We start from the raw sequence: 13,219 nt of genomic DNA, 5'->3' as shown, positions 1-13,219 counted from the left end.
CCTCTTGCTATTAAAGGGCACCTCTGGTCCACCAGTAGGTGACTGCATTTCAGTGGTAAGCGAAATGGTTGCCAACTCTCATGATAATTATTGTTTTCCTTAAAGAACCAGCTTCCTGGAGTCCAGTGGATATGTGATGATTTCAGCCTTCATTCTTAAAGAGAAACTAAGTTTCTAGCCCTCATGGCTGTGGAGAAAATGTGACTCCAGTGCACCCTAAAGGCTCAATAAGCAGAAGGCAAATAAAAACAAGAGCAAATCTATTATTTTTACATAATCTCCTGGTTTTAAAGTCAATCTCATGATTTTTGCTGTGTCTGATTCATGATGTTTAAACATTTAGGGTTGGCCATACTGGATGTCTCTCATAGGGGGTTGTGAGACTTAATTCGTAATCTGCGTGGAGTTCTGTGAGCTAAGGGGGCTGGAGAGGAGCTGCCGGGTTATGCTGTTTAGGCTCTGCAGACCTAGGTGCTCCCCCAGGCTGGAGCCCTGGCCTATTTGGTCGCCAGGTATATGATGGATCCCCGAAAGGCCTCCTCCTCGTTTGTATCATACGGGGACGGGCATTGCGAAACAGGCTGGCGGCCGGGCAGCTGGGCGGGGACTTCTGGTAAGTAGGTCAGCAAAAGCCAAGAACAATCTGCACTTTCCAGTGTGGAAAGCGGGGGGCGGGGGGGGGAGGTAGCTAGCCTCACGTTCACATCCCACGACTAGCCTCCTTCCTTCTCCCCTGCATTGCACCGTGGTGGGGATCGGGAAAATACACCTCCACTCTCCCATCAGCCCTCTTGCATTGCACCAGGGTGGGGGTCGGGAAAATACACTTCCGCCCCCATCAGCCCTTTTGCATTGCACCGGCCCGGGGTCGGGGTCAGGAACACTCCCTCTCCCATCAGCCCTCTTGCATTGCACCGGGGTGGGGGTCGGGACGATGTTCTTAGGGTTGCACAGAGAAACCATCACTGCAGCTCCCTTGCACGTTATGCATCGGGAGGGGACGGGAGACTTTGCTCCTGCCATGCGTTGCCCAGAAAAGGCAGCGCTGTGGCCCCGCGGACCCCTCCTCGGGGCTAGGAAAGACCCTTCCCCAGCAGAGCTCAGGTGGGAGGCGGTTGCAGCGGCGGATTTTCCGCCGGTTTCCAGACGCGCTGGCTTTTCTCTTTCGGGTTCCGGCAAGTGAAATAGAAACTGTCAGGCCCGCCCCGTCTCCCTCCCTGCGGGTGCGTCACCACCCCCGGGGCGGCTGCTCAGGCACCCGGAGCTACCTGCTCTTCCGCCTCTCGCGGAGTTACTAGCTGGAGCTCAGCGCTGCCGATGCGCCCGGCCGGCGCCCCGCTCACTGGAGCCCTACCTCCCGCGGGGGCGCACAGCGGCAGGTAACGCTGGCTGGGAGCGGGGCTGGGCGATGCGTGCCGGGGGGAGGCTGGCAGATCCCCAGCTGGGGGGGGGGGGGGATAGAGCCTCTTGTTTCAGGGGTCGCCCTGATTTCCCCGCCGCGACCCACATGGCGAGAGCATCTGCCCCCATGTTAGGGGATGTAACTGCTCCTGGGCTGGGGGCCTGTATACCGCCCTCCAAACACACCGGCTCCAGGAACTGCTCTCGAGAGGAGACGGGGGTTTCCCGGGCTCTGCGAATTGCTGGAGCTGCCATCTCTGCCAGTGGGATTTCATTTGCTCAAACGCCATTTGCAGTTAAGCGGTATTGTTTGTAAAATGCTTTGGCAGCTGTTGCCAAAACTGGAGGGGAAACGAGCAGGGCACAAGCCGCCCGCTGTATTGGAGTGGGATGCTCCTTGCTGTTAGAAAGAAATGTTGCTTGGAAATGTGTAAAAATATATACATATGAATTTTGGGGAGGAGGGGAAGTTAAGGAAGGAGAGTGGTTAGAGTGTTAGCTTTTTCCCTGTGACACTTTTGGTGGGTTTTAATGACGCACACGTGTAAAGATAGAAGAAGTGGTGAGTAAGACAGTGTAGCAGGCAGCAGTGTAGACTTTGTTTTCTATTGAAGTGAAATGTTTAGTGTAACCCAACCTATTTCCTGGGGTTCCAGCAGGGATATTCCTTTGACCCACATTGAAGTATGTGTTCTAGGTTCTTGCATGGCCCCCACCATGAATTATATGCTTTGGTCATGTATTTTACTATGGCAAGTTGTATTAGATCAGGTATGGGAAAGATGTAGTCAGAAAACATATTTCTCCAAAATTAGGTTATGTCTGTGCTAAAGAGGAACACAGCTGATGTAATGCACCAGGGTATGTCTGTGGATGCTCCTAGTGGATCTGTGGTTCACGCACTTGAAGCTTGAGTTGGCCAGGGTTGTGTTTTAACTAGCTGATAAAGCCCTGGTAGGCAGTAACCTTTTCCACCTCCCATTGAATTAGTTAAGCACTATGTTAAGCATTATTGTTTAAAGGCTACATCATAAACTGTAGACAGGGTCCACTTTAAATATAGATAGAACAAATGGCTGTTCAAGGTACCACAGTTGTAGCAGGTCATATTGTTTGATGGCATTGTATAAGTGACCGTGAGGTGCAGGCATGTTCTCATTTAAAAACCCTTTTGAAGGGACCCCTGTCTCCTAGTGAAGATTACTGTCCAGAAAATATTCCATCACACTGACTATATTCAATTAATGGGATAAAGACAGAGACAAATTCTGCTTTGAATTACACAAATGTAAGTCTAAGTAACTCCAGAGAGTTTAATGAAGTAACACCAAATGTCTGTCTATGGAACTCAGCACAGAATTTGGCCCACTATCGGTAGCTAGTGGCAAATGTAAAAATGGGGGAATGACCTGATACTTCCTGGACTTTGTTAGTATGTGATAAGAAGCCTAGGAATGTTGCTTAGAAGGTGCTGGGATTCCTACCAAAGCACTGTCCATATTCAGGGGTTCTGTCTAACTTATTAGCCTGTGTCTAGCAGCAGTCTGTCAAGTTTGAAGATTCCCCTCTAGAGTTCCTTAGACTGTAGATTGACATGGTTCTTGTCCATTTCATGGCTCCTCTCCCCAGTCTGAGCAGCCCTAAAGACAATTTAAAGTCATTTATATTTTTTACACTGCTGCAGGTGTCTTTCCTCCAGTTTTATGGGAACTGTCTGTCTGCAGACTAAAGGAGATATAGTTGTGTTGGTTTATATCTGGAAGGTTATCAGTTACAATCATTAGGGCTAGAAGTTTTTTTTCCCTGTTGAGAGCCTAAATTTTGTAGAAATAAATGTCATAGGCTTTTCTGCAGGGAAAGTTTCTTCAGTGGTGGGAGAGTGTACTTTCCAAGCCATGTCACTCTTTCCTTGAAAGCACTTAAAGTAAAAATACAGGATTCACTCTTTTATGTATTACTGATGGCCGGTCACACTACAGTAAGACCATGGCTTTTTTTTTTTTTAATGAGGAAAAAGGTAAGTAGAGATGTGTTTTCATTGAGTCAATTAGTTTTCATTTTCAGGCTCTGATCCTGCAAGGAATCCTGTATGGATGCAGGTGCCCTGGGGTCTCAGAGAACTGAGACCTCCAGTTATGTGTAGGGTTTTTGATTTCTTTTTAAGACTGAAAATGCAGAAGTTGTTAAAGCAACAGGTTTTTCTTTTTTTTGTGAGGAGGCTTGTGGCTAAAAACTGCTCTTGAAAAAATAGTCTGACTTGCTAATTACTCATGTGATGATGATGATGGAGTGATGACCGAGGATCAAGGAAGTCTCATGCTTAAACTTTAGTCAGCTCACATAAATGCATACATTTTATTTTATTATTTGGCTTCTGTAGGTGAAAGCAGAATTCCATTTAAACATGAGTGAAACCAATTTACAGACTTGACTTCTACAAACATTTGGACAGTGAACTAAAGTGGGAGTGACTTGATTCCTATTTTGCACATTCAAATATATGCAGTACTAAGTAGGCTTGGGGGAAAATAGTAAATTCTCCAGGGGCAAGTGGGAGCCATCCTTGTTGCGTGGTGCTTAAAATGTTAATTTCTGTGGAATTTTAGCTTTTTTTTATTAAAAGAAAAACCTTCTACACCTTATTGTAATGAAAATCATCTTCCAAATAAGAAAACAGTGTTGTTCATTGCTTTCCCCCACCTGCAGTAACCTCCCAAGTCTCTGATGCAGTCTGCATTTTCCCCAAGCCATAGATAAGGAAAATTGACAATATTCTGGCCATTTTCATTGCTGTTTTTTTGTGGCCCTCCCACCCTCATAATGCTAGTAATTATTGCTAGTGCCATGCTTTGCTCAGCTCCCCTAAAGCCCCCTTCTTAAGGACAGGGGATATGTGCTTGCATTCACTTGGCAGAGGGTGATCTGAATTGGTCTAGGTTAGTGCAGCAACATTAATTTATGCTGCACGTGGGTGTGGGGAGATGCTTTTGCTTTCTGCCCCCTTCTCTTTCTAGCCATGGAGCCTGAAGGGACAGCAGAGAAGTGGGGGAGCATGCTGCAGAGCTACCACTTCCCTTTCCGTGGTCCAGATCTGCTGAGTTTTCCTGACCTACACTCAAACCTGCACCATGTGGTCTGAAGTTATCAGCCATGTCAACCACGTCATTTGCTTTACTTTTCTCCAATGCTGGTTCTGACGTAAATGCTCTCTATGTGTGACATATTTGCCAAAAGGGTTCCATGACCTCACAGGGAGGGGAGCAAAGATAACATCTTGACCAGAAACTACAGCTAGGCATGCTGCACTTCCTGACAGCCTTAGCAGATTATGTCTGCTACCTGTCCTCAAGATGAGTAGCTTGTACTTACCTGGTTTTTTTAGGTGTCACTTTCTGGTTTTCCTCTGCTACCCTGGTGTATGTGGTTATGTTAGATTGTGGAAAAAGCAAACAGAAGATCTGTGAATGGGCTGCACTTTACTCCATTCTAGGGGAAAGGCAGGACCCTCTTTCCCTGGTGTATCCAAATGGCAGGCATAGAAATTAAAATGTGGAAACCGACACTGCGGAACTGATTTCCTACCCTACTTGGAAATCTAGATCTTTTTGATTCTCGTGTGCACTGTCATCTTTTTCTCTTCAAAAATTCCCCTTATCTGAATCTTGTGATCTTCTGCTTTTCTTTCCATGAGACCAGTGAAGTGATGATCATATGAGCATGGGGCAGTCATTCAGTTTTAGGAGGTTGGTCATTTCTGGACAGGTTTGCAGAGTGGTTTGAAAAGAACAAACAAAGGTGCAGAATTTTGTGCAGTCAACTGTGAAGAAGGACTGAATATACAGAAAAATCAGATTGAACTCATTGTATTAGGTTTTTTTTTTATGGTTTTGTGCAGTGCAACCAGAATTAATTTCAGGTAAGAGTTCGTTGGCTAATGAAATCTGTATGAAAGAGCCCCCTTAGTCTTATTTAACCTGCATTTAAGGGGGCTGGCGTGTGGATGCAGTTTGAGTAGGAAGATTCTTAGCGTTTGTGGGTTGGGGAGTAATTTGGTTGAAATAGCATTGATTTTAAATTTTTGTTAGTGGAAAAGTGCTCTATATAACCTGAAAAACAAATGAAGAAAAAAATAAACGTGGAATAAAGATGAGGATGGTAAGGACAGACATGCTACAGTTCAGCAATCTGAAAAAAAGTATTTTCTTGGCTCTGGATCCTCTTACAGATTTGAATACTGAGCATTTGCTAGCATATATATACACTGTGGCAAATTGCTGGCACTACTTTAATGGGTCTCATGCTTTCTCTTCTTGGGGAGCGTTCAGGGCACTGTTTCTCACCCCTGAACTGGGGTATTAATTGCCCCACTAGTGTCCTAGAGGAGGGGAGTGGAAAGGGAGGGACCCGGGCCCGCCCTCTACTCTAGGTCCTAGCCCAGGGGCCCTAGGGATAGCAGTAAACCACTTGAACTAGCAGTTCCTTCCCCTGGGTGACTTCCCTCTCCTGCCCTTCAGCTTGTGGGGCTTCCTGCCCTCCCTCTGCACAAACCAGGTATCCCTTTACCTCAGGTCTTAGTCTTCTTAGCCCACTGCAGCATTTCTCCAAATTCTCCTCTGCTTCCCTCCAAACTGCTCTCTGCTCCAAGGCCAATCCACTCTGCTTCAACTCCTTTCCTTGTCTGATTGAAGCCGGGGGGGGGGGGGTTATGAGGTGCTCTAATTGGCTTCAGGTGCTTTAATTAATCTATAGCAAACTTTCTTCCCTCTACAGGGAAGAAGGCTCCCTTCTTACACTCTTCTGCTGCCCTCTGGCCTGGGCTTTCCTTGCTTTTTGCCCCTGCTTTAGTTCCGAGACCCCCGAGACCCGGCAGGACATCGGCTCCGTCATTGCCGACGCCCCTGGCTGCCCGACATCTGAAACCACCTCTTCTCCTGCTCGATCCACCGCTGCTCCTGCCCGGGCCCAAGAGACACCTCCCCTACAACGCCCAGACGAGCGAGGAAGCCCCGCCCTTGCTGTTAACAGTCCAGCAGAGACTATGGAGGAGGGTGCAGCAAAGATATTACCAGGCATAGGAGAGGGCCCGCCCCAAGGAGAACCGCTCCCCACCCCATGCTGCCTCAGACGTCACCTGCCTTCTAGCAGAAGACGGCGCCCCCCTCACGGATCCGGTGGAGATGTGTGGGAGGGCCCGTGACTTCTACACAAGCCTTTTCTCCCCGGATCCGACCGATCCTGGCGCTTGCAGGGTGCTCTGGGAGGAACTCCCCACGGTCAGCGTGGGCGACCGAGACCGACTAGAGCTGCCTCTCACCCTGGCCGAGTTCTCGGAAGCCCTCCGTTGCATGCCCACCAATAAATCTACGGGCATGGACGGGCTGACTGTGGACTTCTACCGCGCGTTCTGGGACATCCTTTGCCCAGACCTGGCCATTGTCTGGGCTGAGTCTTTGCAGGGCGGGGTCCTACCTCTTTCGTGCAGGCGAGCAGTGCTCGCCTTGTTGCAGAAGAAGGGGGACCTCCGCGATTTACAAAACTGGCGTCCCATCTCGCTCCTTAGCACGGACTACAAAATCGTAGCGAAAGCAACCTCGCTGCGGCTAGGGTCCATGATGGCGGACGTGATCCACCCTGACCAGACCTATATTGTCCCGGGTCGCAGCATTTTTGACAACATATTTCTAGTCCGAGATCTTTTGGAACTCGGGCATAGAGACGGTCTGTCATTCGCCGTCCTGTCTCTTGATCAAGAGAAGGCGTTCGATAGAGTGGACCATGGGTACCTCCTGGGCACTCTGCAGGCGTTTGGATTTGGACCTCAGTTTGTGAGTTTTCTCCAGGTGCTGTACGCTTCCGCGGAGTGTCTGGTTAGGCTCAACTGGACCCTGACCGAACCGGTCAGCTTCGGGCGAGGGAGTACGGCAGGGGTGCCCCCTCTCGGGCCAGCTGTACGCTCTGGCGATCGAGCCCTTCCTCTGTCTCCTCTGCAGGAGGTTGACGGGGTTGGTGCTGCGGGAGTCGGAGCTGCGGCTGGTCCTGTCGGCGTACGCAGATGATGTGCTCCTCGTGGTCCAGGACCCGGGCGACTTGGCGCGGGTGGAGGCTTGCCAGGCCATCTCTTTGGCAGCCTTCTCCACCCGAGTCAACTGGGTCAAGAGCTCTGGCTTGGCGGTGGGGGACTGGTGGCAGGTGAGCTCCCTCCCACCCGCGCTTCAGACCATCCGGTGAAGCGCGGGTCCACTGCTCTACCAAGGCGTTTACCTTTCTGCCACGCACCCTTCTCCGCCGGAGAACTGGCAAAATTTAGAAGGCGGAGTGATAGAGCGGCTCCGGAAATGGACGAGACTACTCCGATGTCTCTCCCTCCGAGGGAGAGCACTGGTGCTTAACCAACTAGTCCTGTCCACGCTCTGGTACCGGCTCAACACCCTGGTCCCGGCCCCGGGTTTCCTGACCAACCTCCGGACATGGATTCTAGAGTTCTTTTGGTCAGGAATGCACTGGGCCCCTGTTGGGGTTCTTCATCTACCCCTGAAGGAAGGAGGGCAGGGCCTGAAGTGTCTGCACACTCAGGTCCGTGTCTTCTGCCTCCAGGCCCTGCAAAGGCTCCTTTTTAGTGCAGGTAGTTCAACGTGGAGCATATTGGCGCATGCCTTCCTGCGTCGCTTCCAAGGGCTCCGATATGACCGGCAGCTCTTTTATTTTTGTCCGGGAGATTTTCCGCGAGACCTCTCCGGGCTGCCGGTCTTCTACCAGGACCTCCTCCGGACCTGGAAACTGTTTTCAACGACCAGGTCCGTGGCGGACACCGTGGGAGCAGACCTCCTCGCGGAGCCCCTGCTACGCAACCCCCAGCTCCGTGTGCAGGCGGCGGAGTCCCGCTCGGTGCGCCAGAGTTTGGTCCTGGCGGAAGTCACGAGAGTCGGAGACCTCCTGGACTACAACCGTGGAGACTGGCTCGATCCCCTGACGCTCGCTAGGCGCATGGGGCTCTCCAGACCTCGTACCCCCCGGCGCGTACTTCAGGAGGTGAAGGCCGCCTTGACGCCCGCTGCTCGGGCATATCTCAACCGAGCCCTGAGCGAGGGCGCACCCCACCCACCCTCTACCCCAGGCCTGCCAGACCTTTCAATTGAGCCCCTACCCCGTAGATCCCAACAAACCCCTCACCCTTTCACGGCGAGCCGGCAGCATGAACTGCAGCCGGTCAGCTTCCAAATCGCGCCACGGAAACATCTATACACACTCACGCTTCACACCCTGGTGTCCCACCCCGATACAAAGTGGCGGGACCTCCTGCCACCTTTGGAGGGTGAGCAACCCCGGTGGGCCAGCCTGTATTCCACCTTGGTCCCGAGGCCCGTCGGGGACATTAGTTGGCGGCTCCTTCGCGGAGCTGTGAGCACGGGCGTGTTTTTGACACGGTTCACCCCCATCCTGGATACTTGCCCTTTTTGCAACGTGAGGGAAACTCTGGTGCACGTATATTTAGAGTGTGCCAGGCTGCAGCCCCTTTTCCGGCTCCTCACGAATATTTTATTATGCTTTTGACTACACTTTTCCCCTCTCCTTTTTATTTACACACTCCCCATCCGTGGCCCCACAAAATTGCGAGATCTCCTGGTTATCCTCCTCCTAGCCCTAGCTAAAACAGCCATTTATAAAACCAGAGAGGGGAGGTTGGCTAATGAAGCGTCCTGCGATTGTAGGGCCGTTTTCTGATCCTCAGTACATTCACGTATCCGGGTGGAGTTCCTCTGGGCGGCGTCCACCGACTCCCTTGACGCCTTCGAGGAGCTGTGGGCGCTGTCCGAGGTTCTCTGCTTGGTGACCCCGTCCGGTTCCCTCCGTCTGACCCTTTGATTGAGGGGAAGAGCGAGAGACCCCAGCCCCAGCCGTTGCCGCTGTGGATACCATCATCACTGTCACCTAGGAGGGGTCCTATCACATGTGGTGTACGTCCCCCCCCCACCCCCAAACCGCCCATCCCGCAGCCGTGCCCATCTTGTCGGGCACTCTCAGGAGAGGAATAATCGGTGACACTGGGCGTGGCACTAGGTAACTCGAGGGGGTGGAAGACCATGAGTGTCGAGGAAGCCCCCCCTGCTCTAGGCCACCAGGTAACTCAGGAGGGTGGAAGACCACGAGTGTCGAGGAAGCCCCCCGGCTCTGGGCCCAGGCTAGCCTGAACACGTCTCCCTCCTGAAGGCTGCTGTGTTATACCTTGTGTTTGCTTTGGTTTGTTGCATAGTTTTGCTTTATCCTTTTTGGTGATTCTTTGTAAGTGTTACACAAATAAAATTCTTTCTGCTTCAAAAAATACACTCTCCTGCTGTCCTCTGGCCATGCTGTATCACAATACTTGCATCTTAAAGTCAAACCCCATATTTTTTTACTGTGTAGATTATCCTGTGGCAGGCACTGGTGGTGATGCACCATTTAATTTGTACCATGGTATTACACAACCTGCATTTTGCTTCTCGCATTGTTTGCTGATCAGTGTCCTTGATCATTGAATGCTTTATGGGATATCTAGTGTTCTTTGGGAGTCATAGCAGAGAAGGAGAAATGACACCTTTTTGTAAAGCTGTTGTTCGCTTCTGATATAAAAACAAGGTATATTACTAACACTACTTCAGTGTACTGCTAATTATGTGCAGATTTACCAATTATATGTGGGAAAAAGATTTCAATTTAAAACCTAACAGTATAATAAATACACATTCCTCATCCTGTTCTTGTCTATTTAGCCAAAACTATTTGTTTAAATGCTAGTAATGCTTCTAACATTTATTTTTGTTTGACTTTTACAGGTGAAGTTTAGAAAACCAGATAGTAATGGAGTATATGAGCACTGATAGTGACAATAAAGAGGAGATTGACTTGTTGCTAACGCACTTAAATGTGTCTGATGTGATAGACATTATGGAGAACTTTTACCCAAATGGAGAGCTGGCAGTTTACGAAGACAGTCTGATTACTATGTGCCAAGAAACTAATCAAAATGGGGGATGTACAGAATCCTTATTATTCCGTGGAAGAGAGGTGTCTTTGCTGTCATGTGTCAGGTACGGGACTGAGGAAGACTTGCTCGCTTTTGCAAATCAGGTGTCCAACACTGCAAAGCAAATTAATGGACAGAGACGACAAGAATCTGGAATCCTATTAAACATGGTATGTCATTTTGCAAGAAAAAGAGAATAGAACATTTTGAATGTAATTACTGCAAACTAAAAACAAACCTACAAATTCTTAAACATACATTGACATAGTAACACCCAACAATAACAATAGGAGGTATGTCATAATTGTAAGGAAAAGAGTGATCAATAAGATTATTCCACCTGATTTTAATCAAAAAGCATCCCTCCCTCCCCCAAAAGTCAATATTGGAACAGTGTATCTCATTAGAATTACTTCTCCCTATTAGTGCTAACTGGTACAAAATGTGATAATCTGACATACACACAATCCATTTACAGACTGTAGAAAATTACAATAAGGAATGGTTAGCAACGCAGTGATTGTTTAAGAATTACAAAACGCTTTGTTACCAGAACTGTCAAATGCCCCTCATTTTGAAGTGTTCATTTTGGTCCCAAAGTTATTTGCATTCCATAGAAGTCTGTTGTTGAAAACTACTTACATACATAAATAAACGGTCATGGAACAGAGGTGGTAGAAAGAGTTACGCACAAAACAAATGAATCCCAGAGCATTTAAAGTTTCCAGGATGGATTTTTTTTTTTTGTCTCCCTCATTTTTGATCTTTGCCACACTTTGCATCCCACATTTTGGCCCTTGGTAGGTAGAGAGGTATGTTTGTTACCCATATATATATATATATATAAATATATATATATATATATATAAAAGATGGGCCCATGTCCAGAGTTAAAATGTTCCCAAAGTTCAGATCCAGGGTTTTCAGACTGGGGGCATGGGCGTATGTATGTATGTATGTATATATATATATATGTATATGAAAACCCTGGATCTGAACTTTGGTAACATTTAAACTCTGGACTTGAGCCCATCTTTTATACACAGCCGTGAGTAATGATAACTATGAGTGGTGGCTTTCAGAGCAGTCCTATTATTACACGTTCTAAGATTCAAAATTAAAAGCTCACTGGGAGTTGGTAGAAATCTAAAAGTAAGGGCTGATGGTTTCTCTAATTCTTGACCTTAGGTCATGGGGTATGAAGAACTTGTTTCTGCTGACTCAAAGCTCTTGTCATCCTTAAATCTGCTAATACAGCGTCAGGAGACCTTCAGGTTAAAGATTGAGCGTACATAAAGAACAGACTAGTTCTAAAGCTGAATGAAAAACATTTGAGTCTAAACTCTCAAATGCGCTGTTTATTGTATATTGTACCTATTTCTTTTCTTGAGTTCAAAATTCTCTCTCCCTCTCTATCCTAATCTAAATATTAGCATGACCCCCCCATCACCAAAACAGTCCTTTTCCATATGTTCTCTCCGTTATGTTGGCAAGGCATTGGCGCAATCAATCCCAATTGTCTCAAATGTTTATAAGTTTTTCAAACTGTGCAGTATTTTTGTGAACATATGTTCACTTTTTAAACTAGATGACACTGTGAAATGTGGCTTTGCTTATTTAGCCTATGCACAGAAACTATTGAAAATATTGTGCTGCATATTTGTGACGCACCTGGATAGACTTTCAATTAGGTACACGGTTATTTTGTGTGCATATCATTTATGCAGATAATAGATGTGTATGCATGAACCTGCAGTTTGTGGGTGCACGCAACCAGTTAGGCAACTGAGGAGTGGAGTCCAGGGTATTGCCAACGGGTCACCTCTATGCGGATCCACCAGTCTCTGCCCACTGAAAAGCGGAGGAGTGGCGGGGAGGTGCAGAATGATTGTCATCTTTGGTCTGCTGCAGTGGAAGCAGAGTGATTCCACTACCATGCAGGTGTTGGTGGGACAGATGTCCCTCCATCCCATTCCTTTGCACTCACTTACATAGCTTGGCCTCAAGGACTTCATTCTGGGATGCAGGAATTGCTCTTTTAGTGAAAAGGCTCCAGGGCGTCTGTTTTTTAGTTACTGCCATACCCTGTGTTTTAGTAACCAAGTTACCTGTGTATTTTTCAAGCCACTTTAAATTAAATTAGAGATAAATAAATTATCCTACAGTGATCATAATGTAGGGAACTGTTTATTTTGCTACATGTTCGGTTGCTCATTCCACTGAGGTGAGAGATCAATTATCCTCTCAAAATTTGCTGGGATAGCACACCAGAAATTGGGTTGTTTGACAGCTTCAGGCCTCTAGTCTTAGTTTATTTTTAATAAAGTTTTCATCTTGTTTTTTAAAATTACCATTGAACCTTGAAGGTTACTTCAAAGCATCTCCATTTTCTAAACAACCCAATAGCTAGATTTAACAAAAGTGAAATTACCAGTTGCTCCGTTGGTCTTGGTTTTCCCATGGAGCAATTCATATGTTTTTAGGGCTCCAAGATAAAAAGTCCTGTGTCTTCCAGAATACAGAATTGCTTTTGCTCCTTCTCACAGAGTCCTCAAAGTTTGCTCTGGCAGAATTTTGGAAGCAGAGAGAACCTCCTGATGATATCTTGTGGTCTGGGAAAGTATGAGAAATTTTATAAGGGGAAAACTCACGGTTGATCTGTGGCAGAGGCCATAATAGTTTCTTACAAATGTATTTGCTACTTTCTAAAAGATGGGAAAAAATTCCTAAGAAATACAAAATGTTGTTCTACTGGAAAACTTATTACATTTTTCAGCCTCTGTGCTAGTAATATATGGAATGAACAGAGAGATG

General features: G+C 47.5%; 1 protein-coding gene across 2 annotated transcripts in view; it reads left to right on the top strand.

Annotated features, from left to right (window-relative positions):
• MAP3K8 (mitogen-activated protein kinase kinase kinase 8) overlaps nucleotides 1-13,219 on the top strand; it is a 33,430-nt gene that overhangs the window by 6,320 nt on the left and 13,891 nt on the right. The window contains exons 1-2 of one of the 2 annotated variants that reach the window (XM_048837770.2): nucleotides 962-1,379; nucleotides 10,215-10,575. In XM_048837770.2, coding sequence (XP_048693727.1) covers nucleotides 10,240-10,575 — 336 coding nt within the window. In that variant the 5' untranslated portion in view covers nucleotides 962-1,379; nucleotides 10,215-10,239. Of the gene's footprint in view, nucleotides 1-961; nucleotides 1,380-10,214; nucleotides 10,576-13,219 lie in introns of those variants that run through there. The other variant, XM_048837771.2, reaches the window with a different exon arrangement.

The sequence above is a fragment of the Caretta caretta genome, chromosome 2 (assembly GCF_965140235.1).
Source record: "Caretta caretta isolate rCarCar2 chromosome 2, rCarCar1.hap1, whole genome shotgun sequence".
In the NCBI taxonomy this organism is placed as follows: domain Eukaryota; kingdom Metazoa; phylum Chordata; order Testudines; family Cheloniidae; genus Caretta; species Caretta caretta.
Note: the sequence above shows the minus strand (reverse complement) of the source record. Positions and strands in the feature narration are given on the sequence as shown.